We start from the raw sequence: 20,013 nt of genomic DNA on the forward strand, positions 1-20,013 counted from the left end.
ACTGCAGTGAGTAAGCTGACACTCACGTCACAGAATGAGCAGTTCTTTGTATTCCTCTTCTGGTAAAATTATATAATGCATTAGTAAGGCCTCAATGTGAATATTGTGTACCATTTTGGTCACCATGTTACAGAAAAAATATTGCCGCTCTGGAATTAGTCCAGAGAACAGCAACCAGATACATTTTGCGGGCTAAAGAGAATGTCAGAAATTGACAAGCTGAAGGAACTGAACCTTTTAATTCCTGAACAGAGAAGACTATAAGGGAAAGTGATACAACTATTTAAAATCCTCAAAGGTACTTAAAAAGTCAACCCGGCAGATTTCTTCAAAATGAACATCTGGTTTCACACGAAACAGAGGACACATTTGGAAACTGTGGAAAAAGATTTAGAACTGAGAACAGGAGGCAATTCTTGATGTAAAAGGTTGGGGAAAGTAGGGAACAAAAGATGGTCAAATGGCCTCCTCACTTTTATAACTATTCTTACTAACTTCAGCTTCCCTTCAACCCCAGAAGTCTATGTAAATCCCACTGCATCAGACAAGAATCAATATTCAGGCTCTCTGTTCGTCTGTTATTGAAACATTCAAAAGATACAGTAAGGTAAGTTTGCACAGACGAAGAAAGAAGTTCAGTTTGCTTAAAAGAGATTTTATTATTTTCTTTTTGGTTTACATAGTTTTTCTTTTGCTTTGATGTGAAAGCTTTCTACAGCTCTACAGAGAAACAAATAGCTTGGCAACATCTTTATAAGGCAGACAAGTCTTGATGTACAGTGGCTCTGTGCTGCTCACTTTCTGCTGTAGCCTGAAGGCTACAGCAAGCAAAAGTTTCACCTTCCACATTGGCCTACTACGGTTAGGCAATCCTGCTCCAGGAAGGTTTTCCAAGTCTCTTCAAAGCAGCAGCTTTATTAAGGTGTTACAATTAAAATGATTGCGGTTGCTAATAGCTAGACTGCTATGAAAGCTTGCGGACCAAAACTGGCTAGCCCCGGTACACAAAGGTTTAAGTAGCCACCTATCCCAAAGTCCCTCTGAAATTCAATCAGAATGTTGTACTCATATTTGGCCACTTGAACCATCAGGCTACACTTATTTCACTGAAGTACAAGAGTACATAGGATTTATTTCAGGATTTCAGTGCTGTCAGTTTAGCTAGAGGACAGCAGGGCTTTTACGTTTCAGTATGACAGAACCATAGATACTGTAGTTCAATAAGACTTTTCACTTGGGGTGAGTTTAACAAACCTACTGTGATGGCTAACTTAGAACAAGGAGCACGCACAACGATTCATACCTTACAGTCAGACCTAACATGGCTTTTTGTACACCACACTTTTAAGCTATTACTGGAAAGAGCAACAAGCTACAACATTTGTATCAGATCAATATTAGCAACTTATATTCAATATCATGTAATGTAAACAAACCCCTAGACAGTAACTTGGAAAACACAATTAAAAATTACCTCAATTTATCTTTCTACTGACACAAAGAGTTCAAAACATAAATATTTTTTATTTGAAAGAAAACATTTAAGGAACAGCAGATCACACCAACAGATGTAGAATGTTAATGTCTTAGTCTCATTACTCTCAAATACAGATCTGTACAATGTCAAAGATGTATATGACTTTAAGTCTGTTTTCAATCCCATAACACAAAGCTATTTACCATTTTGACACTGGCAGGGCAGATATTTTCAAGACTAGTTTCTTTAAAGCACAAACCTGCATTACCACTAATTCGTGTAATAACCTGGCCATTTTATTTGAAATGAATTGTCAAGGCACATTTACAGCAGTTGCTCTAGACTAAACTTTTCTATATGTTATGCCAGAGAAAAGCAAAATGCTGACTGCTTTATGAGACAATTTAATACCTTGTCATTTATGAACCAGCTTCTCTGAAGTCCAGTTTGGGGGCCAGATGAATCCAAGAACAGAAAGTGGAAACTGTGGAGAAACATTGTGAAGAAAATAAAAATTAGAAAAGAAAAACTTGCATTCTGTTACAGTTAGATTCTCTATCACATGTTGTAATACTGACAGAACCCAACTCCTTTACTGCCTTTGATGAATCCCATAAGCACAACTTTGTCTTTTTATATAACAACACAGCAATACTGCCATCATAAATAAAGCAAGAACTTTGCTACAATTATTTGACTTGTATGACTCTAATAATCAAATGATAAAATTCTGGAAATGCTGTAACAGGCTGCGTTTTGTCCATTAGCAAAAATGTTGATCCACCCAGGACTAGGCCTGTGTGAAAGTGGGGTTTGAATATGGTTCTTGTTTGGCCTATAGCCAGATTTATTGTGGTAAAATAATGTTGGACAATGGTTTTTCCGTGCTGCTAGACTGCCTACAGGAAAAGGAATCAGATTTCCATAGTCTGTCAAAAAAAAAGGTTCTTTGTGTACCATTGCTCAGATTCTCAATGACTGACGGACAGAAGAGGCCTGTGATGAAACTTCACAAGAAGAAAGTCGTCGAGAAATTCTATCTTTAACGGAATTATAATTGCTAATCAGTCACAGAAATATAGCCCGCCCTTTGTCATCTTCCAGAGCCTTAGAGATTAGCCATCTGCCATTCAGTATTTATGGATTCATTCTAGCTCAGAAACATTTAAAGGATTCTACTCCCCTATAACACTGAGAAGGATGTTGTTAATTTTAAAACCAGCACGTTCACGCTGATTAAATTTTGCGCTCATTTTCCAAAAATTGATTTTATATTTGGAAGGAACAACACATACTATAGTTCACTAATAATGTACTGTATCAAGTACTACTTAAAAAGTTTAGGACTTATTTTATTAAACAGGAGAGGCAGACAGCTGAAACACAAATCAATTTAGCTTGACAGTTTTTATTAACGGCTTCTTTAATGGCTTAACCAGTACAGGCACGTGGCTCAACGCACAAGTGCCAGACGTCATCAGTTCAAGCCTCAGTCAAGGCACCAGTTGAGTGGGACCGAGACTATCCTAATAGTGAAGATGCACAGCAGGCTATTCAAGCACCACAGCTGTAGTGTTGGAATTAATCTAGGTTCTCCCAGCTCTCACAAACCGGCTGTGAAGTCCACTCTGATTTGCACTAATTGTCAAATGATGAATGGCTGAGCAGGTGGGTATGTTTTCAGATCTCTCCCGAGTGGGTACAGGAATCACCGCCACACAGCCTGGCTGTAAAACAACTGGCCATTTCAAATTGGGAGGACATATAATAAGACAAATTCCAATCTTCCTGAATAAGAACTTAACATCTAGGGTAGGCACTTGGGTAAATTGCTGAAATTCCTACTACTCTGCTCATGAGTCTCTTCAAGCTTTAAAACCTTAATGGTCCCTGAAATATTCATTAATTCATTTAACAAAAACGTAGGATGTAAAAATGCCCAAAGAAATTAATTCTGCACACGCCGGGGGCCCCATTTTAAAAAACTCATCCGTTTTGCACTGAAGAGGTGTGAATTATCATTAGGACCAGGTGTTCGGCCTTCATCCCCTACTCAAAATATGACTCCTAATTACAACAGGCAAATGTGAGTTTCAAAACCAAACCGCCAACCACGAGGATCCAGATTTCTGCAAATATTCTCTCTCGTGTTCTACTGAGAGTAATCAAAGTAAAGGCGAAAAGCAGAACATTTGTGATATGACATTTGGAACATTTTTAAATATTCCCATGTAAATAGGAAGAAAACTTGTCCGACATTCTGCTACCCAAATATACCCGATCAATTTTCATCTTGATCAAAAAGCTGAGGAGGAACAAGAAGAACTGAACTTGCAAGGAAAGCAAGGAGCTCAGACACAGGCTCACCAAACAGAAGGAAAGACTTGCCATGTGCTGTGGGAATACCCAGCCGTAGAAGTGCTGTTTTAAAACTATACTACAGGAGGACCAGAGGGCTAATAGAGTTTTCTTTCCGCCTGAACACTTATTACCAATCTGAGCCCATGGCGTGTTTAATGAGAAGTTTGTCCTTGTTCTTAACAAGCTGAAGACTTGAAAAGACTTGAAGACTTGAAGAGTTGGATATTCCTCCCTATTTGAGAGTCTGTTACTCTGGCCTCAAATTATTCTGTACATTTATATCAGGTATCCCCCAAGTATGTCTTTGGGCTCTGCTATATCATTTTCTTATTCCCAATGCCTGTATGCCAAGGTTTCTATACCTAACTACTATTGTGAAATGCACACAGGTAGATAATAAAGCTCTATTTACAACAAAAATAAAAAGGGTGAAGAACACTCAGGCTTCAACTTATAAAGCATAAGGCATTTCATTTATTACTGTTGAAAATAACCCATGTAAAAAATGAAGCATCAAGGAGGAGTTAAAAAAAAACCCTGGTTAGGTCATACAAAATCTAAAGGTATAGCTGGAGGACAGGAAATCAATTGCACTGCTCTTGCATTTAATAGCCTACCCTTTCTGGAACAATAAAAACATGCCATTTCCACCAACCCACCAAGGTAAGTCACCAAACAAAACTAAAAAATCCAAAAAGCAAAAGGGCAGTCCACAGCAAATTGTTTCCATAGTTTTACAACTCAAATGAGAATAGTTTTCTCTGAGCTTCATCTGTTTCTTGGCCTTTCCCATAAGAATGTGTACTTTCCCCAGTCAGTACAACGTTTTTCATCTGGCACCAGCAACCACAAAGTGTAACATTACAGCATAATGCTATATTATTCACTTGCCTTTCCAAAAAACTTCTGTAAGGAGTGGCAACTCCATCTCCCAATATTTGTTTTCATGAAACCACTTAGTTTCATACAGAACACAGAACAGGCAGGGCTTACTTTAGATGTCCAAAATGTGTTCGAGTAGAGAATGCATGCATAAAATGGCCTTTGATGTTATTTAAAAAACCAATAGCTCCGCTCTAGCACATACGTGGCACTCCTCTTCTTGCCTACTGACAAAAAAAAATACTGTTGGCCCACAAGGCAAAATGATACGTTCGCTTTATTGATCGGAACCTGTCAGCAGGAAGATGAGCAGAAACTGGATGGATTACCGTGAATCACTCCCTGCACAGCGCATTATTTACAAAACTGTCCCCAACATGTCATTTCAGGTTGGCCTCCATGCTTCTCGCCCCGTCCTACATCACAGCAGAACCCCCTTTTTTTTTTAAGATGCGGCTCCAAAGTAAAGTATGAATCTGAACATGACAGGCAATCCGCACAGCGGCTACGCCTGCAATCGTTATTGAACTCCTCTATGGAAAGCAATTAACCCCGTGCGTCAGCCAATTTCTTGAGGAGGCACAGCTGGATAATGAAAAACAACGATTAGCAAGACAGAAAGACTTCTTTAGCGCGCATTCGCGCAACACGCATTTGGCTTCTAGCTCCGGCACTGGTTTCTTTCTGCCCCAGTTCTTTTGATTTTTTTCCTCAAGTTTGTTAACGATTTACTGTCAACCACGCACAGAAGCAGCAAAAGACATTATAATGGGATTACTGTATTTGGTAATTTTTTTCCCCTGTGGTACTACGTGAAGTGAATGCAGTGCAGACTTAGTTTTGCTGCTTGAATTAAACGGAATCACGAGGTTACTAGCACACAAACCCTTCTGATTACGATGAGACTCAGCCAGTGAGACACCGGAAAGAGAGTAGAATACAGCTTCCGCAGTACGCGTTCACGGGAAGCTAAAGTTTATTTTAAGGAGCTCAGGCTAGATCTTAAACTTATCATTAAACAAGACAAAATTCCTTCCCGAAACACCTACAGCCTCCTGACCTAAATAGAGCGTATCAAAAGCACATCGTCACCTTCCCCCTACATCACAAAAATAAGCCTTGCTCTTTCATTTAGTAATGTCTTACCAAAACACGCTACTAATCAAAGAGTGCAAAACTACAATTAGTACAAAACTCTACCCCCTTTAATGCTAGCTTGAAGACATTCTAGGTTAATCAACAGATTTCCTTCAACGTTAATTGGCATAAAATAGGAGTCAGCTTTGATAAGTTGATTCAATAAAAACAAAACAAACCCCAATGGTGAAATGTAACAGCACTCTCATGATGTGCATACTGACAGCACCCTATACCTGAACAGTCAAAATAATTGTAAGAAGCATAAACGTATTGCATATTGAGTCAATAATACAATATGTATTACTGAATTTCTGTTTTTCACACCAAGACACCAGATCAAATTCCTTATACAACATACTTGGGAAATTAAGAGATACTGATTCTATCAATATCTTATGGATGGATATAAAGTTGGTCTAAACTATTTTTACTTAGTTCTAATGTTTTAGAAACCATGATCACTCTCAAGGTCTTTTTATTTCTCTTCATGGTACTGCATGCAAGCCTTCAAACTTACAAATTGAAGGCTGTATGCCCTGTATTATGTACTGAATACTTGTATAAACAGATCGGGTTTATTTGAAAGCATGCATTTGTTATTAAAAAGGCAGTGTGGTCTCATCCTTAAACCTTGACAGAAAGTTTTTCCTTTATTGCACATTGTTCCACCTTGGACAACTGACTGTAGGTCACTGAAGCATAAAAATCAATGTGCTTCAGGCCGTCTTGGCTCAGGCACAGGAATCATGAATGTTGAGATTTGAATTTTGGGAAAGCAAATTTCAACCAGGTAATTTCTGTCTTCGTGCTGCAGGCTGAGTTTGTAATTATGCAAACCAAAAAGGCTGTCTAAAAATCAGGGCTTGTTTACTCATGGCTCAGAAGAACACAGAAAAACTTTTTAAATGAAAAAGTAAAACTTGCCCAAGCAGAGAAACAGAAGAGACAGAAAGCTGAACAGTAGGTAATGCCTTTGGTCTTCCCTCTCATCTATTCTGAAGGTTCAGTGTCAGAATGTTTGAAAACAAAACCTCCTGGGTTAAAGATACCCTGGCAAAGTCATTCCTTTAAAACCCTCAGTTTAAAGTCAAAGTAACTTAATAACAGGTTACATTCCTTCATGTCACCTGCTTACAGGGCAATTTACATTAATGATTAACCTGTTAGACTGCCATCACTGAACATAGCCACTTAAATTAAACTTTGTCATTCTGTGTTGGCATCTCATATGAAGAAAAAAAATTTAGAAATGCAAAAAGAACAGTACTGACAATACAAAATAAGACTAGAGGGGCAAAATAAACTATCTTACCCTTTATAGCAAAACCTATGAGTGCATTTTACAGTGGTGAAAACCAGCACGTTAAACTTTTACCTCTGAACATTTCATCCAATGTTAAATGCGAATTCAACTATCAGCCTACCAAGTCAGTTTCTAACTAGTATTATGGTTTAAAAATACTATTTTGACAACAAACCTTGTTTAAAAATAACCACGAAAGGAAGTGCCACTTAAAGCATTGTATGTAAAGATGAAGCGATCAGTTATTTTCACATGAAGATTATTAACAGCAGTGAATCTATATATTTGAACATTCAGATGCTGTACCAACCAAGGAATCCCTGGCAAAGCACACCTGTGCAGCAGAAAAAGTTTTTTTAGTTTCACATTCCCAGAAAAGTGTGTCCAATGTAGATTAACAGCATACACTAATCAAAAACAAACATGCTGACTTCACGACTATAAGTGACAAAACTCATGATTGGTATAGCAGACAGACAGACTGGGATGATAAACTTGGGATAAAAGACTGCAGGAATACTTTCCATGGCTTTTCAATAGATACAAATCATTTACGCTTCTGCTGATAGTTATTCTTTGAGACGATTTGACACTATGAAGAACAGACAGGGCCCACATTACTGCACTGCCTCATTAAGAACAAGATAGGATCCCCCTTAGTACAGGAAATGTCAACAGAAATGCCTGTCTTTGTCATGACTGCCCACAGTGATAACAGCTCTTTAAAAACAATGCATACCAAACCACTACTGAGATTAGACAAGGTGCGAACCTGCTCTGAAATCAAGGTACCTTAGCATATCACTAAATTAACTTGGCACAAGCTGACTGAGTGAAAACTTGCTCATAAGAACTTAAAGAAACAAACAAGATGTGGCGTTTTGGCTCATCTGAGCCGTTTGGTAGTTAACCCAAAGATCTGCTGATTCTTCAACAACATGGGGAAGTTCCACATTTCCACAACCCTCTAGATAAATCAGTGCCTCCTGTTCTCAGTTTTAAATTCACTTCCATATAGTTTCCACTTGTAACCTATCCAAGTATCTTGTAGTCTCTACGGTTCCTATTTCACTGTTTTGGAAGACATCCACTGGGTTGACTTTGTCAATGCCTTTGAGGAGTTTGAATACTCTTGTATCTGGTCTCCACGTAATCTTATCTGTTCAACACTGAAAGTTTGGTTCTTTCAGCTTGTCAATGTAATTCTTTTAAGTCCCACAATGCATCTGGGTGCTCTATCTCGGACTAATTCATGAGTAACAATACCTACAGTATACATATATTTCAGAGCAATATATGCTCAAAGGCATATGCTTGTGAGGCAGGTACTATATGTCCGCATTCGACTCGCTCGTTCCACTTAATTTTCCACATTGGAAAATTAAAGGAAAAATGTCTGGTTCAGTAGCTGACTGAACCTGATCTCCAGCCCCACGAGCCGCACTCAGCCTCCTGCAGAGATCAAGCACATGCCTGCCAACTGATGTCTCAGGGACGACCGTCAGGCAGGGGGACCACAGATGACTCACCCTGCTGTTAGCCCAGCTCTTGGCGTGGCCCAGGGCTGTAGCCTAATGCCCATATTCTTTTTCTGCACTGAATCCCAAGACATGGTCTGCTTTGCACCTTATCCCCTGGTCGCAAGACAGATGCATGAAGAAGTGAAAAATAATGGCCCTGTTCCATCCCAGAACTGGATGCCCCTCAGATATGGGCCTTTCTGAACTGGAAATACTTTACTTTTTTTTACTGCTCCACTGTTAAGGCGGCTCGTTTAGTAAAAAATGTAATTTTTTCTGATATAAAAGCACTTCACAAACAAGATTATGAGGAAAGGAAAAGCTATAAACGCTATTCTGGCTTATCATTACAGGTCTCACAGCCATAGCAGGACAGACTGTGTGTATATATATAGCAACAAGTGTCCAGCAACAGGGCTTCTCCAGTTAAATGAACAGATTCTTATTTTCAACGTAAAGGCCTGTGAAGTCCTTGCTTTTATACTGGGTTATTTTTTCACGGAAAGGACATTTAAGGAGTTTTGTAAATAGCACTTAAAATTTGGTTGAAAGCCATGGCAAGTTAAACAGGTTTAGCTCAATTTATCACCTTTCAGCCACTTCAAAAGTCAAGCACTTGATAAACAAGTTTTAAATCAGATCACTTCAAACCCTAGTGAAAGCCCACACTCCCATTAACTGGAGTAAGTCTGATTTTCAGTTTGCATGGTCTCCAATTTTCACTGTACAATTATCCAGATACTACCACAGCAGTATGATGAATTGGATCCTCTGGTCCTATTTTTGGTTTAAAGCAATCATTTTCATAACCCTCTCCAAAACATCCCATATGAAATTAAAAAATCAGAGGTCATGGCAGACACCCCCGATATCTCCGTAAGATGCATCTTCAAAGCATTACAGGAATTTAACAACTTAAATATTTTAGCACAATACAAGCAAGCACTAATGTAAAGCACCCACAAAAAGGCATTTATTATGACCTTCCACTAATTCAAGCATTATTCATTCTAGGACAAAACCCCATTTATACTACGATCGAGAACGGTTGCTGAGAAAGTAGCTTACCCAGGTACATTAATGGTTAAAAACAAGAGATTCCTCCCTGTCCCTTTCAGAGCCCAGCTAACAGATGAAGGACTGCACCAGGCTGAGTCAGGAAACCCAGGCTAGTCAGCCATTCATCAGCAAGACAGTGGTACCATCAATCCACTGTACTGTACTGCCGGTTTGAGAAATCAGAGATAATGCTCAGGATTAGCACAGCCGTACCGCTGCAATGCTGTATGGCTATGTATTAAGAATTAAACCTTTCTGAAGACATTTTGGAGACTTAAATGTTATGCATTTCTTAAGGCATCCATCATCCAATTCAGGGTCACGTGGGAGCCCGGTAAGCAACGTGCCCACGGCAGGATACACCCTGAACGGGACGCCAGTCCGTCACAGGGCACACACAGACATAAACATGCACACTCTCGCACCAGGGCCAATTTCCCACAGAAGCCTATTAACCTTCCAGTACGTCTTTGGCCTGTGGGAGGAAACAGGAACACCTGGAGGAAACCCACATGAACATGGGGAGAACATGCAAACTCCACACAGACAGCACCCCAAGTTTGGAATTGAACCCAGGGCCCCAGCCCTGCAAGGCAGCAATGCTAACCACCAAACTGCCCTCTTATTTAACATGTGCAAGCAAATCCTGCAAAACTGCCGTGCAGAGTCAAACAAAATCTTAAATATAGTTTACCAGATAATGCATGTATGCATTCCTAGATGCAAATCTCATACACTTTTTTCTTTCTCATGTACATGTGGCCAATGTTAAAAGTACCTAGAACATGGAGATAAGATCCTTCCAGATATAAGAAAACCAGGAAAAAGAGGTGCTTCTCAGAGCACTTTCATCAGCAGATGTGTGTTTTTTAAAGATGAATTTGCTTTTTGTCACACAACCATTCCTCACTTCTGATAAACTCTCAAGAGCAGCTTCACTTCAAGTTGGTGTGAAGTGGCTGCAAAATCAATGTAAATATTTTCTTTCCCGTGGAACAGACCTTTATAAAAGCAGAGCCTACTTGGAAAATGCAATATATCACTTTGAGACTGTTCTGTTTCGTCCGTCAGGACCCATAGTAATTTATATTGCTCGGCTGGGAATCTTCCTTCTCTGCTGAAACACCCATAGAATACACAAGAAGAAAAGGTCTTTTAAAAGCTGTGCCATACAGAAAGGCGTTGCACCTTCCAATGTCTCAGTGCTGTACCTGCTAATGATCTCTAGAGCACTCTTCTTATGAAAACTCTCCTTCCTATTACAGTTGCAACATTCCAGCCTTTCCTTCCTGTGTTTCCAGACACTGTTACACTAAGGGAGCATACAGTATGTGCAACGTATCCTGTATCTCAGAGTAATAAATAGCTATAATAAAGCACAGATAAGGACATAAGATCAACACAAGAGAAATATTACCGGAACCAGCTACTGCTGATGTGCCCAACTTTTACAAAGCAGGAAGTACAGGGTAAAAATACTATGGGGAATTAGAGTTGAAACGTACTGGACGCATTACAGTTTTACCGATATGGAAATGCTGGGTAACATTTCTACAGCTTTTACAAAATAATCCATGTGGAAACATTCTGAGCATTCCTTAATACTGAACTTCTGCATGAGGGTTAAGTACCTTAGGCAGCTAAAGAGTCTTTGTCCCTTTAAATTCTCTTAGATATTGAGGCTATTAATAGTAGCAGTTTTTGCCTTACCTAGTTTCACTTTCATCTAAACAAGTGATACCGATTCTTAAATAAAAACATCAGTATTTCGAACAAAGCAATGACTGTTTTAATTTTACTTAAATGAGCTGCCGAGAAGAGTGACACAGCTTTTAAATTACAGAGAGCAATATGTCCAGCAATAAGATCCTAAGGGTATGGGGTTACTAGCCAAGCAAGTAGTCTTTTCAAATTTATAAAGGGTCTGCTGTTATCCATTCTGCCACTCTAGAGTGGAGCTGAACACTTCACCACTCTTTATAACATGGAGATGGTTTTGCTCCCAGGTGTAACTGCCCTTCTGTACGCTGCCCTCTATATAACTCCAGCCCAGCTCACAGACATTATCAGTGCTTGCTCCACATTCTACATAAATTGTTCTTTATTTTTACATAATAGTTACAGTTTATTAGGTCATATTAACACATCTTTAGCACTAATGTGAGCTCTATTGTGGACTTCTAAGAAGAAGCACACCTCATAAGGTCTGTTTGTAAAATCTTAAATAGTGATTTAACAATAAAAAAACAATAAATATATCAGCTGTATCACCCTGCAACTCACAACTGGCAACCCACTGAAGCTCAGCAGGCGTGAGTAGCTGGCCAGTACCTGGATGGGAGACCCAAGGTTGCTGCTGGAAGAGGTGTTAGTGAGACCAGTAGGGAGCGCATCTGTATGGGTCCTAATGCCCCAATATAGTGGCGGGAACACTATACTGTAAAAAGGTGCTATCCTTCAGATGAGACGTAAAACCAAGGTCCCGACTCTCTGTGGTCATTAAAAATCCCAGGGCACTTCCTGAAAAGTTACCAGGCATTCTGGCCACATTTCCCCCTGGCCTTTACCAATCATGGCCTCCTAATAATCCCCTAATAATCAATTTTGTTTTCTTACTCTGTTCTCCTGGCACACTTTAGCTGCCATCGCATCATCTAGGTGGGGGCTACATATTGGTGGTGGTGGAGGGGAGTCCCCATTACCTGTAAAGCACTTTTAGTGGAGTGTCCAGAATATCATTGCTGGAATATCATTAAATTCATTATTATTGCTGATTTACAAAACCAGAGCTTTAAGAACCCTTTTCCCTACCATTTGTTCAAACTGTGGCACAGGTTTCTGCTCTTCTGTGTGAAGTAAATGCAGAATCCACAATAAAGGAAGTTTTCTCGCGAGTGAAGCTTCAGTCTTTTGGAACTAACAAGCCCATCACAATGTGATTTAGCACACCAGTGTTCTCTGTCAGAACAGAGAACACTACACTACAGAACAGAACGGAGAGCACTTCGCTACAGAACAGAGAACAGAGAACACTTCGCTACAGAAGTCACGAGTCAGTTAATGCCTTGGTAACAAAAAGCAACACAGAAAGGAATGGAAATTTCATTATTTTCTTTGCCGATAACTCATACATTTCTACCTTGGTCATTAATAAAGGTGAATTCTTTAACACTAGCTGAGCTAAGCTACCAATGCTCCCATTTGAATGCCACTTACATAAGAGCTATGATAGTGTAAAATCCTGGGTTCGGTAAAATGTTTCAGGCATTCATGTATAGGACAACAGAGCTTTCACTGGCCGATTATCAAACTTTATTGCTAAAACAAAATAAAATAAACTAGCCGACCAAGCAAGAAGAAGACAAAGAATCAAAATAACGGACACAGCGCGAGCCTGCATTCTCTCCTCAACCGTCCACACCACACTTTTCCCTGGGTCAGAGATTAAATAAAACTTCACTCACACCAAAAAAATTACCACACACTGAACACTGAGCATGTTAAACCAAATATGTCTCACAGCTTAAAATCTAGCATTAAATACAATGTCTTCTTTGATAAAAAAAAAACATTCATACTAACTCACATGTGCTTTACTATTACCATATCCAAAATAACAGGATGGGCAGATGATTCACAGACCTAAAGACAGAAAAGTTACAAAATGCACATGAGTAGTGACCCCAAAGCCTGTTTTAACGAGAGAAATTAGCCACTCTATCTAGGATGGTCACTATGTTTAGCAGGGTCCACAAAGTCACTCACAGAAAATCAGTGCTGACAAAGGAAGGGGTGGTAGTGGAAAAAACGAGCACCGACACTCTGGCTTACATACAGTAACAACAAAGCTACGGGTTTCATTTCAATCTATCGCTCTTTATCACAAAACTCCATTTTGAAAACGCTAGTTGCTCCTCTGGGTGAATCCACAGATAAGTTTACACCAGGACCTGCCCATGGGCATTTCTGGCTCAGCAAACACAGGAAGCAGTGAATACAAAGATAACAGTAGCATCCTCAGTAGGGCCTGGGAGCACTTCATGTAAAGGTAAGTTGGGTGGGTCTCTTCCTGAAATCGTTATTAACAAACACGGCTCCTAACACGAACCCTGCCAAGGACCCACCCATGTATTTTTGGCCATGAGGCCGCAAAGCAAAACAGCAGAGAGAACTGAAACTAGCATTGTCCCAAGCAAAAATCAAGTATGTTTCAAACTGTAATGTAGCAATGAGAGATTAGTACTGATCTGATTCAGCATGAAGAACACAAAACTTTTCTTCCCCACCATGCCTGATAAACAACTTTTTACTCTCTTGTTGCTTATCCTGTCCAAACGGCGGTCGCTGCTCATAGCAGAACTATGCCAGGCAGACGTGATTACATCAGGGAGGGGCCCCAGCCCTCCTGCTTAAGGCTAAGTTACAGTTTCGAGTGCACGTCCTCGGAAAGGAAAAGGCAGCACCTGCAGACAACCTGTGAGAAAGTAGGGGAGAAGACGCCGACTTAATACAGATGAGCAACCAAGGCCAGAATCACACACAGGACGCCTGTCGCCGTGGGACGGCAGTGCTATCCACCACAGCACCATTAAGCCCAATAACATCCATCACATAATTCAGTTACACACTTTATAAGAGTCCTTAAAAACAGCTGAATGGGGCTGAACTGTAACAACTCATCACGTGCGCTCAAATTCCTTTGACCGTTCCAAGCGAGGACTTTATAAGCAACAATCAGCCAAGCTTTAGCATTTAGCTTCACATGGGAATTTTTACATGAAATGAACGCTCATGTGAAAATGTAAGCTAAGAAAACTATTTATAGAGACGTAAAGTACAGAGCAATTTTCAATTATTCAGCAGGGGTAAAGAGGATCGCAAATGACCTAAAATTAACCGAGACCATTTTAAGAATATTCAAAGCTGAGTGCAACATAGACGACAATGTATAAAACCCAAGAATTCTACAACCCTCAAGTCTGAAACAATGCAACCTAAATCCTGCCTCTCCATAGATCGGCACAGTGCTAAACTCCCATGAATACCGAAAGCTGGACAGCCCAATTGCGCAGTGGTTAGCGGTGCTGCCTCAAAGCGCTGGGGCTGTGGGTTATTCTGGGGTGCTGTCTGCATTGAGTTTGTATGTTCTCCCTGTGTTCATGTGGGTTTTCTCTGGCCAAAGACCTTCTGGGAGAATTGGCCCTGCTGTGAGTGTGTGTATCTGCGTGTGTGGGCCCTGCAGTGGACTGGTGTCCCATCCAGGGTGTACCCTGCCTTGCGCCCACTGCTTACTCAGATAGGCTCCAGCTCCCCCACTGTTTCTTCCCACAAGCTGTCAGATTACTGAACTCTACCCCTACCACCGGCTCACACTGATGTTTTTTTTTCCCCTCACACTGCTTGACTGATTTTTTTGTAACTTGTATGTTATTTAACTTCTTGTTGTTGCTGTTGCTGCTCTGTGTTTATGTTTTTGGTGATTCCTTTAACGTCTTTGTATTGGAGCATACATGCAAATAAGCATTTCATTGCACCTGTGCGTATGACAATAAACTGAACTGAATTGGATGAAGCGGTGAGAGAATGGATGGATCAACTGAATACTTAAAGCTGTAAAATAAGACCACCAGTAATGATTATGGACAAAATGAGCTTGTTTTAATGAAAGGATTCTCTTTTCAGTTTTTACCCACAAAATTTTTAAAAGCTACTGATCCCCATTGTAACTGGGAAAAAACTTGCTGGCACAATTCCAACTTTGTTACTAGTGCAAGCATGTACTGTTCCTAATTTTGCAGGAAAAGATTCCACAATTCACATCACTCTGAAAGTTTAACTGTATTCTGCATCACTTGCACCTAATATAACAATCACTATTGTTCAATACACATTTTCATATGGTCCATAATACATTCTTTAAATAATCATAAGCAACAAAACTCTACCGACAAGCCTTGTGAAATGAATACACTTATGGACCACTCACCATTACTGCAATTCAAAAGCAGACAACTGCAACGGAATTTTAAGATCGGAAACAAAATCAGAATACAAAAAAATGCTACCGACTTGAGCATTTTTTAAAAAAGGCCATTTTGTGACAATTATCTAACATAGCTTATAAAGAACTGGCCTGAAAATGAATTAACTGGATTAATCAATTGCTTAATTAGAAGTGAACATGCTTTCACCTTACTAGAAACACCTTCTGCAGAATCACTTACAAAAGGACCTTTCATCCCACCCCACGGGACAAAGGGACAGAGCAGCAATTCGCTTAAAAGGGATCACACAGCATATCAGCGCAGGAGCAGAGATGAGGCCTGAACCAGGAACCGTCCAGAGAATAAGCTTTTTCCTTAACCAGCAGCTCTCCTACCATCCGCCCATCTTTTTTCAGGAGCCCTTATAGTGGGCCTCCGTCCCACAACAACTCAGGGTTTGCTGTCATTTGTTCCAACTGGACCTTTAATCACCAGTTACAGACCCCGATTATGACAGACCTGCCCTCTGGTTCCAGAATTTAGAGGCTGGTTTCAAAAACACTGTAAAGTACATTATTTCCACCAACACTAGCACAGAGACTTTTATGTGGTTTCTCCTCAACATGTGAATTATTAATTTTCTCCCTTATTTCTGACTAAACAGCTCTTAACTGGCAATCGATTGATGACAGACGATTAAGGATGACGCTGTATCGGACAACTGCCTCAGGGAGACTCCACTCCTCCTTCTGCTTGAACGTGACTGGTTAGATTTCGGCTTGCACACCTGAGCGCTGTCCTGAAACGCACTAGTTAGCACAGGGTTTATGTAATTTACCAAACCACTTTATACCTTACTGTGTCGTAGGAAGCCGGAGCCTACCCGGCAAGCAACGAGCACAAGGCAGGGTACAACCTAGACGGGGTGCCAGTCCATCGCAGGGCAAGTCCAAGCCAATCATACATGTGGACTATTTTGAGGCCATTGAAAGGCCGCTGGTCTCACTAACACCACTTCCAGCAGCAACCATAGCTTCCCAGGAGGTCTCCCATCCAGGTACTGACCAGGCTTAACCCTGCTTAGTTTCACAGGGTCATATGGCTGCTGGCTAGCACAGGGTTTATACCGATTACAAATCTCACAAATCACTGGGGGTACCCAAGAGTCCAGTTAAAAAAAACAGCAAACGAAGGAGGTAATTCCTGGACCAGTACTGACACCTGGGAGCAGCAGACACTGAGTGTGTGTAGTCCCCACCACCACCACCAGTCCATCACAGAGCACACACACACTTTACTTAACTATGCAAATTAATCAGCATGTAATGACATGGGAAGAAAATGCACACTCCACACAGAAAGAGCCCCAGGCCAGAATTCAACCCTAATCCAAAGAGCTGTGACATAGAACTCTAACCACTACACCACTGCAGTGCCCACAGGAACAAGTCTTCATTTAAGACTCATCCCAGTGACCGAGTTCCTTCTCAAACAAAACATTCATTTGTCCTTTTTTTTTTACTAAGCCAAAAGAGTTTAAGAAGACTTACAGCATACTGGAAAAATAACCGTCACGTTAAATATAAATCCATTAAGAATAGATTTTTATTTTCTCTTTTATTACTAATTACTATTGCTATTATAATTACTAATGTACACTGAGAAAAATAATGAAACCATTTTGTGGCCTAATGTTCCCTATATTCCACCTGTGACGGTGAAAAGAGGAAAGGCAGACCAACTACTCACACCAACACCTGTGTCAACGAGTTTAGCAGATTCTTTCCGTCTCCGCTGCAAGGTTACACCAAATTCAAGGGAAGCCGGTTATACCTGTGCACATACCTAGGAAAATGACGAGATCTTATCCAAATGGCGAAAAAACATCAATAAGGTGTTAAAGAGCTTCCATTTTGATCCACGTCTATAGTGTAATCACTGTCCTCTAATAAAAACAGCGTCCGCAGGGCTTTGTAGATCTTTTTTAACGACTCGGGGTTTTTTGCATATAATGAACTAGCACTAGTTTAAACTATCTTCATCATTTTTTTTTATTTAAATATGCTCCAAAGCAAAACAAATTGGCCGTATAACCAATGGCTAACTGGTTCACCATCCTAGGTTGCTCATCGTATTTTTTTATTGTTACTACCTGTCTTGACGCACTAAATCCTGTTCCAGCATGATTAACAGGGGGAAGACAGTTTTACTGAGGTTTTCAATACAATTTCGCGAAGCTGGTAAGTCGAAATAAAAAAAATGTACGAAACTAAAACCACAGAGGATCAGATTAGCAAAAAAAAACAACAATAGCATCAGGTTTATAAACCAATCAATATAAAATGTTTTTATCTATGTTAAATTTAGTTCGACAATGAAAAGCATATTGATCGATTTCAGTTCCTTCTTATTTACCGTTTTAAGTAAGATGACGGATGGGATGTTTTTATGCCCCTCGAGTCGTACAGTAGATTTCCTCCTTTGTATCCCATAAAATCAAATACAGGAGGTCGCACAGTTAACACCAAATCCCTAGCCTAATCTTATTAAAACGTGAAAATATCGAAAGCAATCCTTTCAGCTCTCATCAGACAGACGTATCTGAACAAAACACAAGGTTTACCTGGCAAAATTATTCTACACAGGAAGTGATGCCAACTTAAATTACAATTGGTGCTCTGTAAATTTCCGCATATTTCTCCAACAAAACATTAAGACCAGAAAGGAAGGGGTTACTCAAAACGTACTCTAACGGAGTAAATCGTAATTTAACAGAGTAAAAATACAGCAGTACTGTATTATGCAAATTATATATATAGACCCATTAATATATCTGACAGCTCCTCTGGCTGTGGCTTTGTTTCGTTCTACCAATAGAGGCGAGCAAACAGAGACAAATAAAACCATACAGAATTTCCCTTCTAATTACACGGACTCCAAAAACACGAAAATAAAGGTAGAAATTAATAAAATCTAAAGATCTACTTCACTTTCACGTGTTTATTATAGAGACGCCTCTGATACTCCACTTGGGATGCGTTAGTGATACTAGTAGTATTAAACATAGGGGGTTTACAGTAAATACACTGATTAAAAATCCCCCGTGGAAAGCATCCAGACAGCGGTCACATCAGTTTCAGTCCAGAGTCTCTGGAGTTAAACAATAGCTCCTCTGTTCCAGTCTGCCCCCTTTAAAACCTCCAGTGGCTGCGGATTCCAGCTCAAGTTTACCACCACCATTTCACACACCAGCCAACGACATTACTGGGGCGGGCGGAAACAGGGTTAAAATGATCCTTAACCCTTTCCGAGTTTTCCGAGGTCAAATGATATCTAGATCAAACTTTGTTGTTTTTTCCCCCATCTTCTAGGTGTTTTTGATTAAAACAAACTCAGCGGTACACATGTTACCTTAAACGTCAGGTTTCCAGACGCCTTCTTTCATTGAAATTGCAGCTCCGAAAAGTGTTTTAAATCCACGGTTTTGTTTACTTTGGTGCAAATCGTCTTAGGCGAGATAGCTTAAAAACCTCTACTGCATCCATCCATTCATATGACATTAAAGCTCTCAAAACAGTGAGCACATTGACTGTGCTTCTTCTCCAAGTGCAGTGTTCTCACCAAAAGTTGTCTTTCGTGTACTTTAGGGTTTTTTTGCTTCGGGGAAGTAACTTCCTGTTAGCAGGGTAGCACAAAAAATAAAATTACTTAAATCCTAAATTGAAAAAACTTTAGTAGTAGCCTGACAATCAGAAACAAAAAAATCAAAATGTCCACAAAGCGCAAGTATACAAAAGGCGAAAAAATGTCCACCGCTCAGCGCTGCTCCAGAAGACGAGTATTTCTCCTTTTTTCAACCCCAAGCTTGAACACAAATCCTGTTAAGCCTTTTTTTCTGAAAAGGGGACGCCGCACCCATATGCATTCAAATCTGACACCCCCGCCAACTTCTCATTAATGTGAAAAGGCTACATGTAGAAACAGATTCGCCACAAATTCACACACAAACACGGGGAGAGCTAGCAAGCAAGCAGCACAACTTGCACTCCGATACGGCGTAATTCATGCTCTGGCAGCGATCAAGTCCCAGCCAGCCGAGCACAGCAACAGCCCGCAAAACAGACCAGACGCCTAGGTAAGTCTGATTGGGGCTGATTGGTTTCAGTCTGACTTCGAGATCAGGTAACATGGTGACGGGCAGGACAGTACAACCAATGCTAGCTGCATATCTACCATGTATAAAGCAAGAACGCCAATACCCAGTGTGGAGGCGGGACCCCAAAAACA

General features: G+C 40.2%; 1 protein-coding gene across 8 annotated transcripts in view; it reads right to left on the reverse strand.

The window, feature by feature from the left end:
• Positions 1–19,797, reverse strand: part of erbin (erbb2 interacting protein) — a 132,352-nt gene extending 112,555 nt beyond the window's left edge. For 2 of the 8 annotated variants that reach the window (XM_088909898.1, XM_088909896.1), the window contains exons 1-2: positions 19,138–19,797; positions 1,889–1,961 (exon numbers count right to left, since the gene is read on the reverse strand). Coding sequence is in view for 2 of the 8 variants with exons in the window: in XM_088909895.1 (XP_088766021.1) it covers positions 1,889–1,961; positions 18,142–18,218 (150 nt within the window). In the remaining 6 variants the exon portion in view is untranslated. Of the gene's footprint in view, positions 1–1,888; positions 1,962–17,571; positions 17,579–18,141; positions 18,330–19,137 lie in introns of those variants that run through there. The other 6 variants (XM_088909899.1, XM_088909897.1, XM_088909895.1 and 3 more) reach the window with 4 other exon arrangements.
• Positions 19,798–20,013: the final 216 nt, after the last annotated feature.

The sequence above is a fragment of the Atractosteus spatula genome, chromosome 3, assembly GCF_055471065.1.
Source record: "Atractosteus spatula isolate fAtrSpa1 chromosome 3, fAtrSpa1.hap1, whole genome shotgun sequence".
In the NCBI taxonomy this organism is placed as follows: domain Eukaryota; kingdom Metazoa; phylum Chordata; class Actinopteri; order Semionotiformes; family Lepisosteidae; genus Atractosteus; species Atractosteus spatula.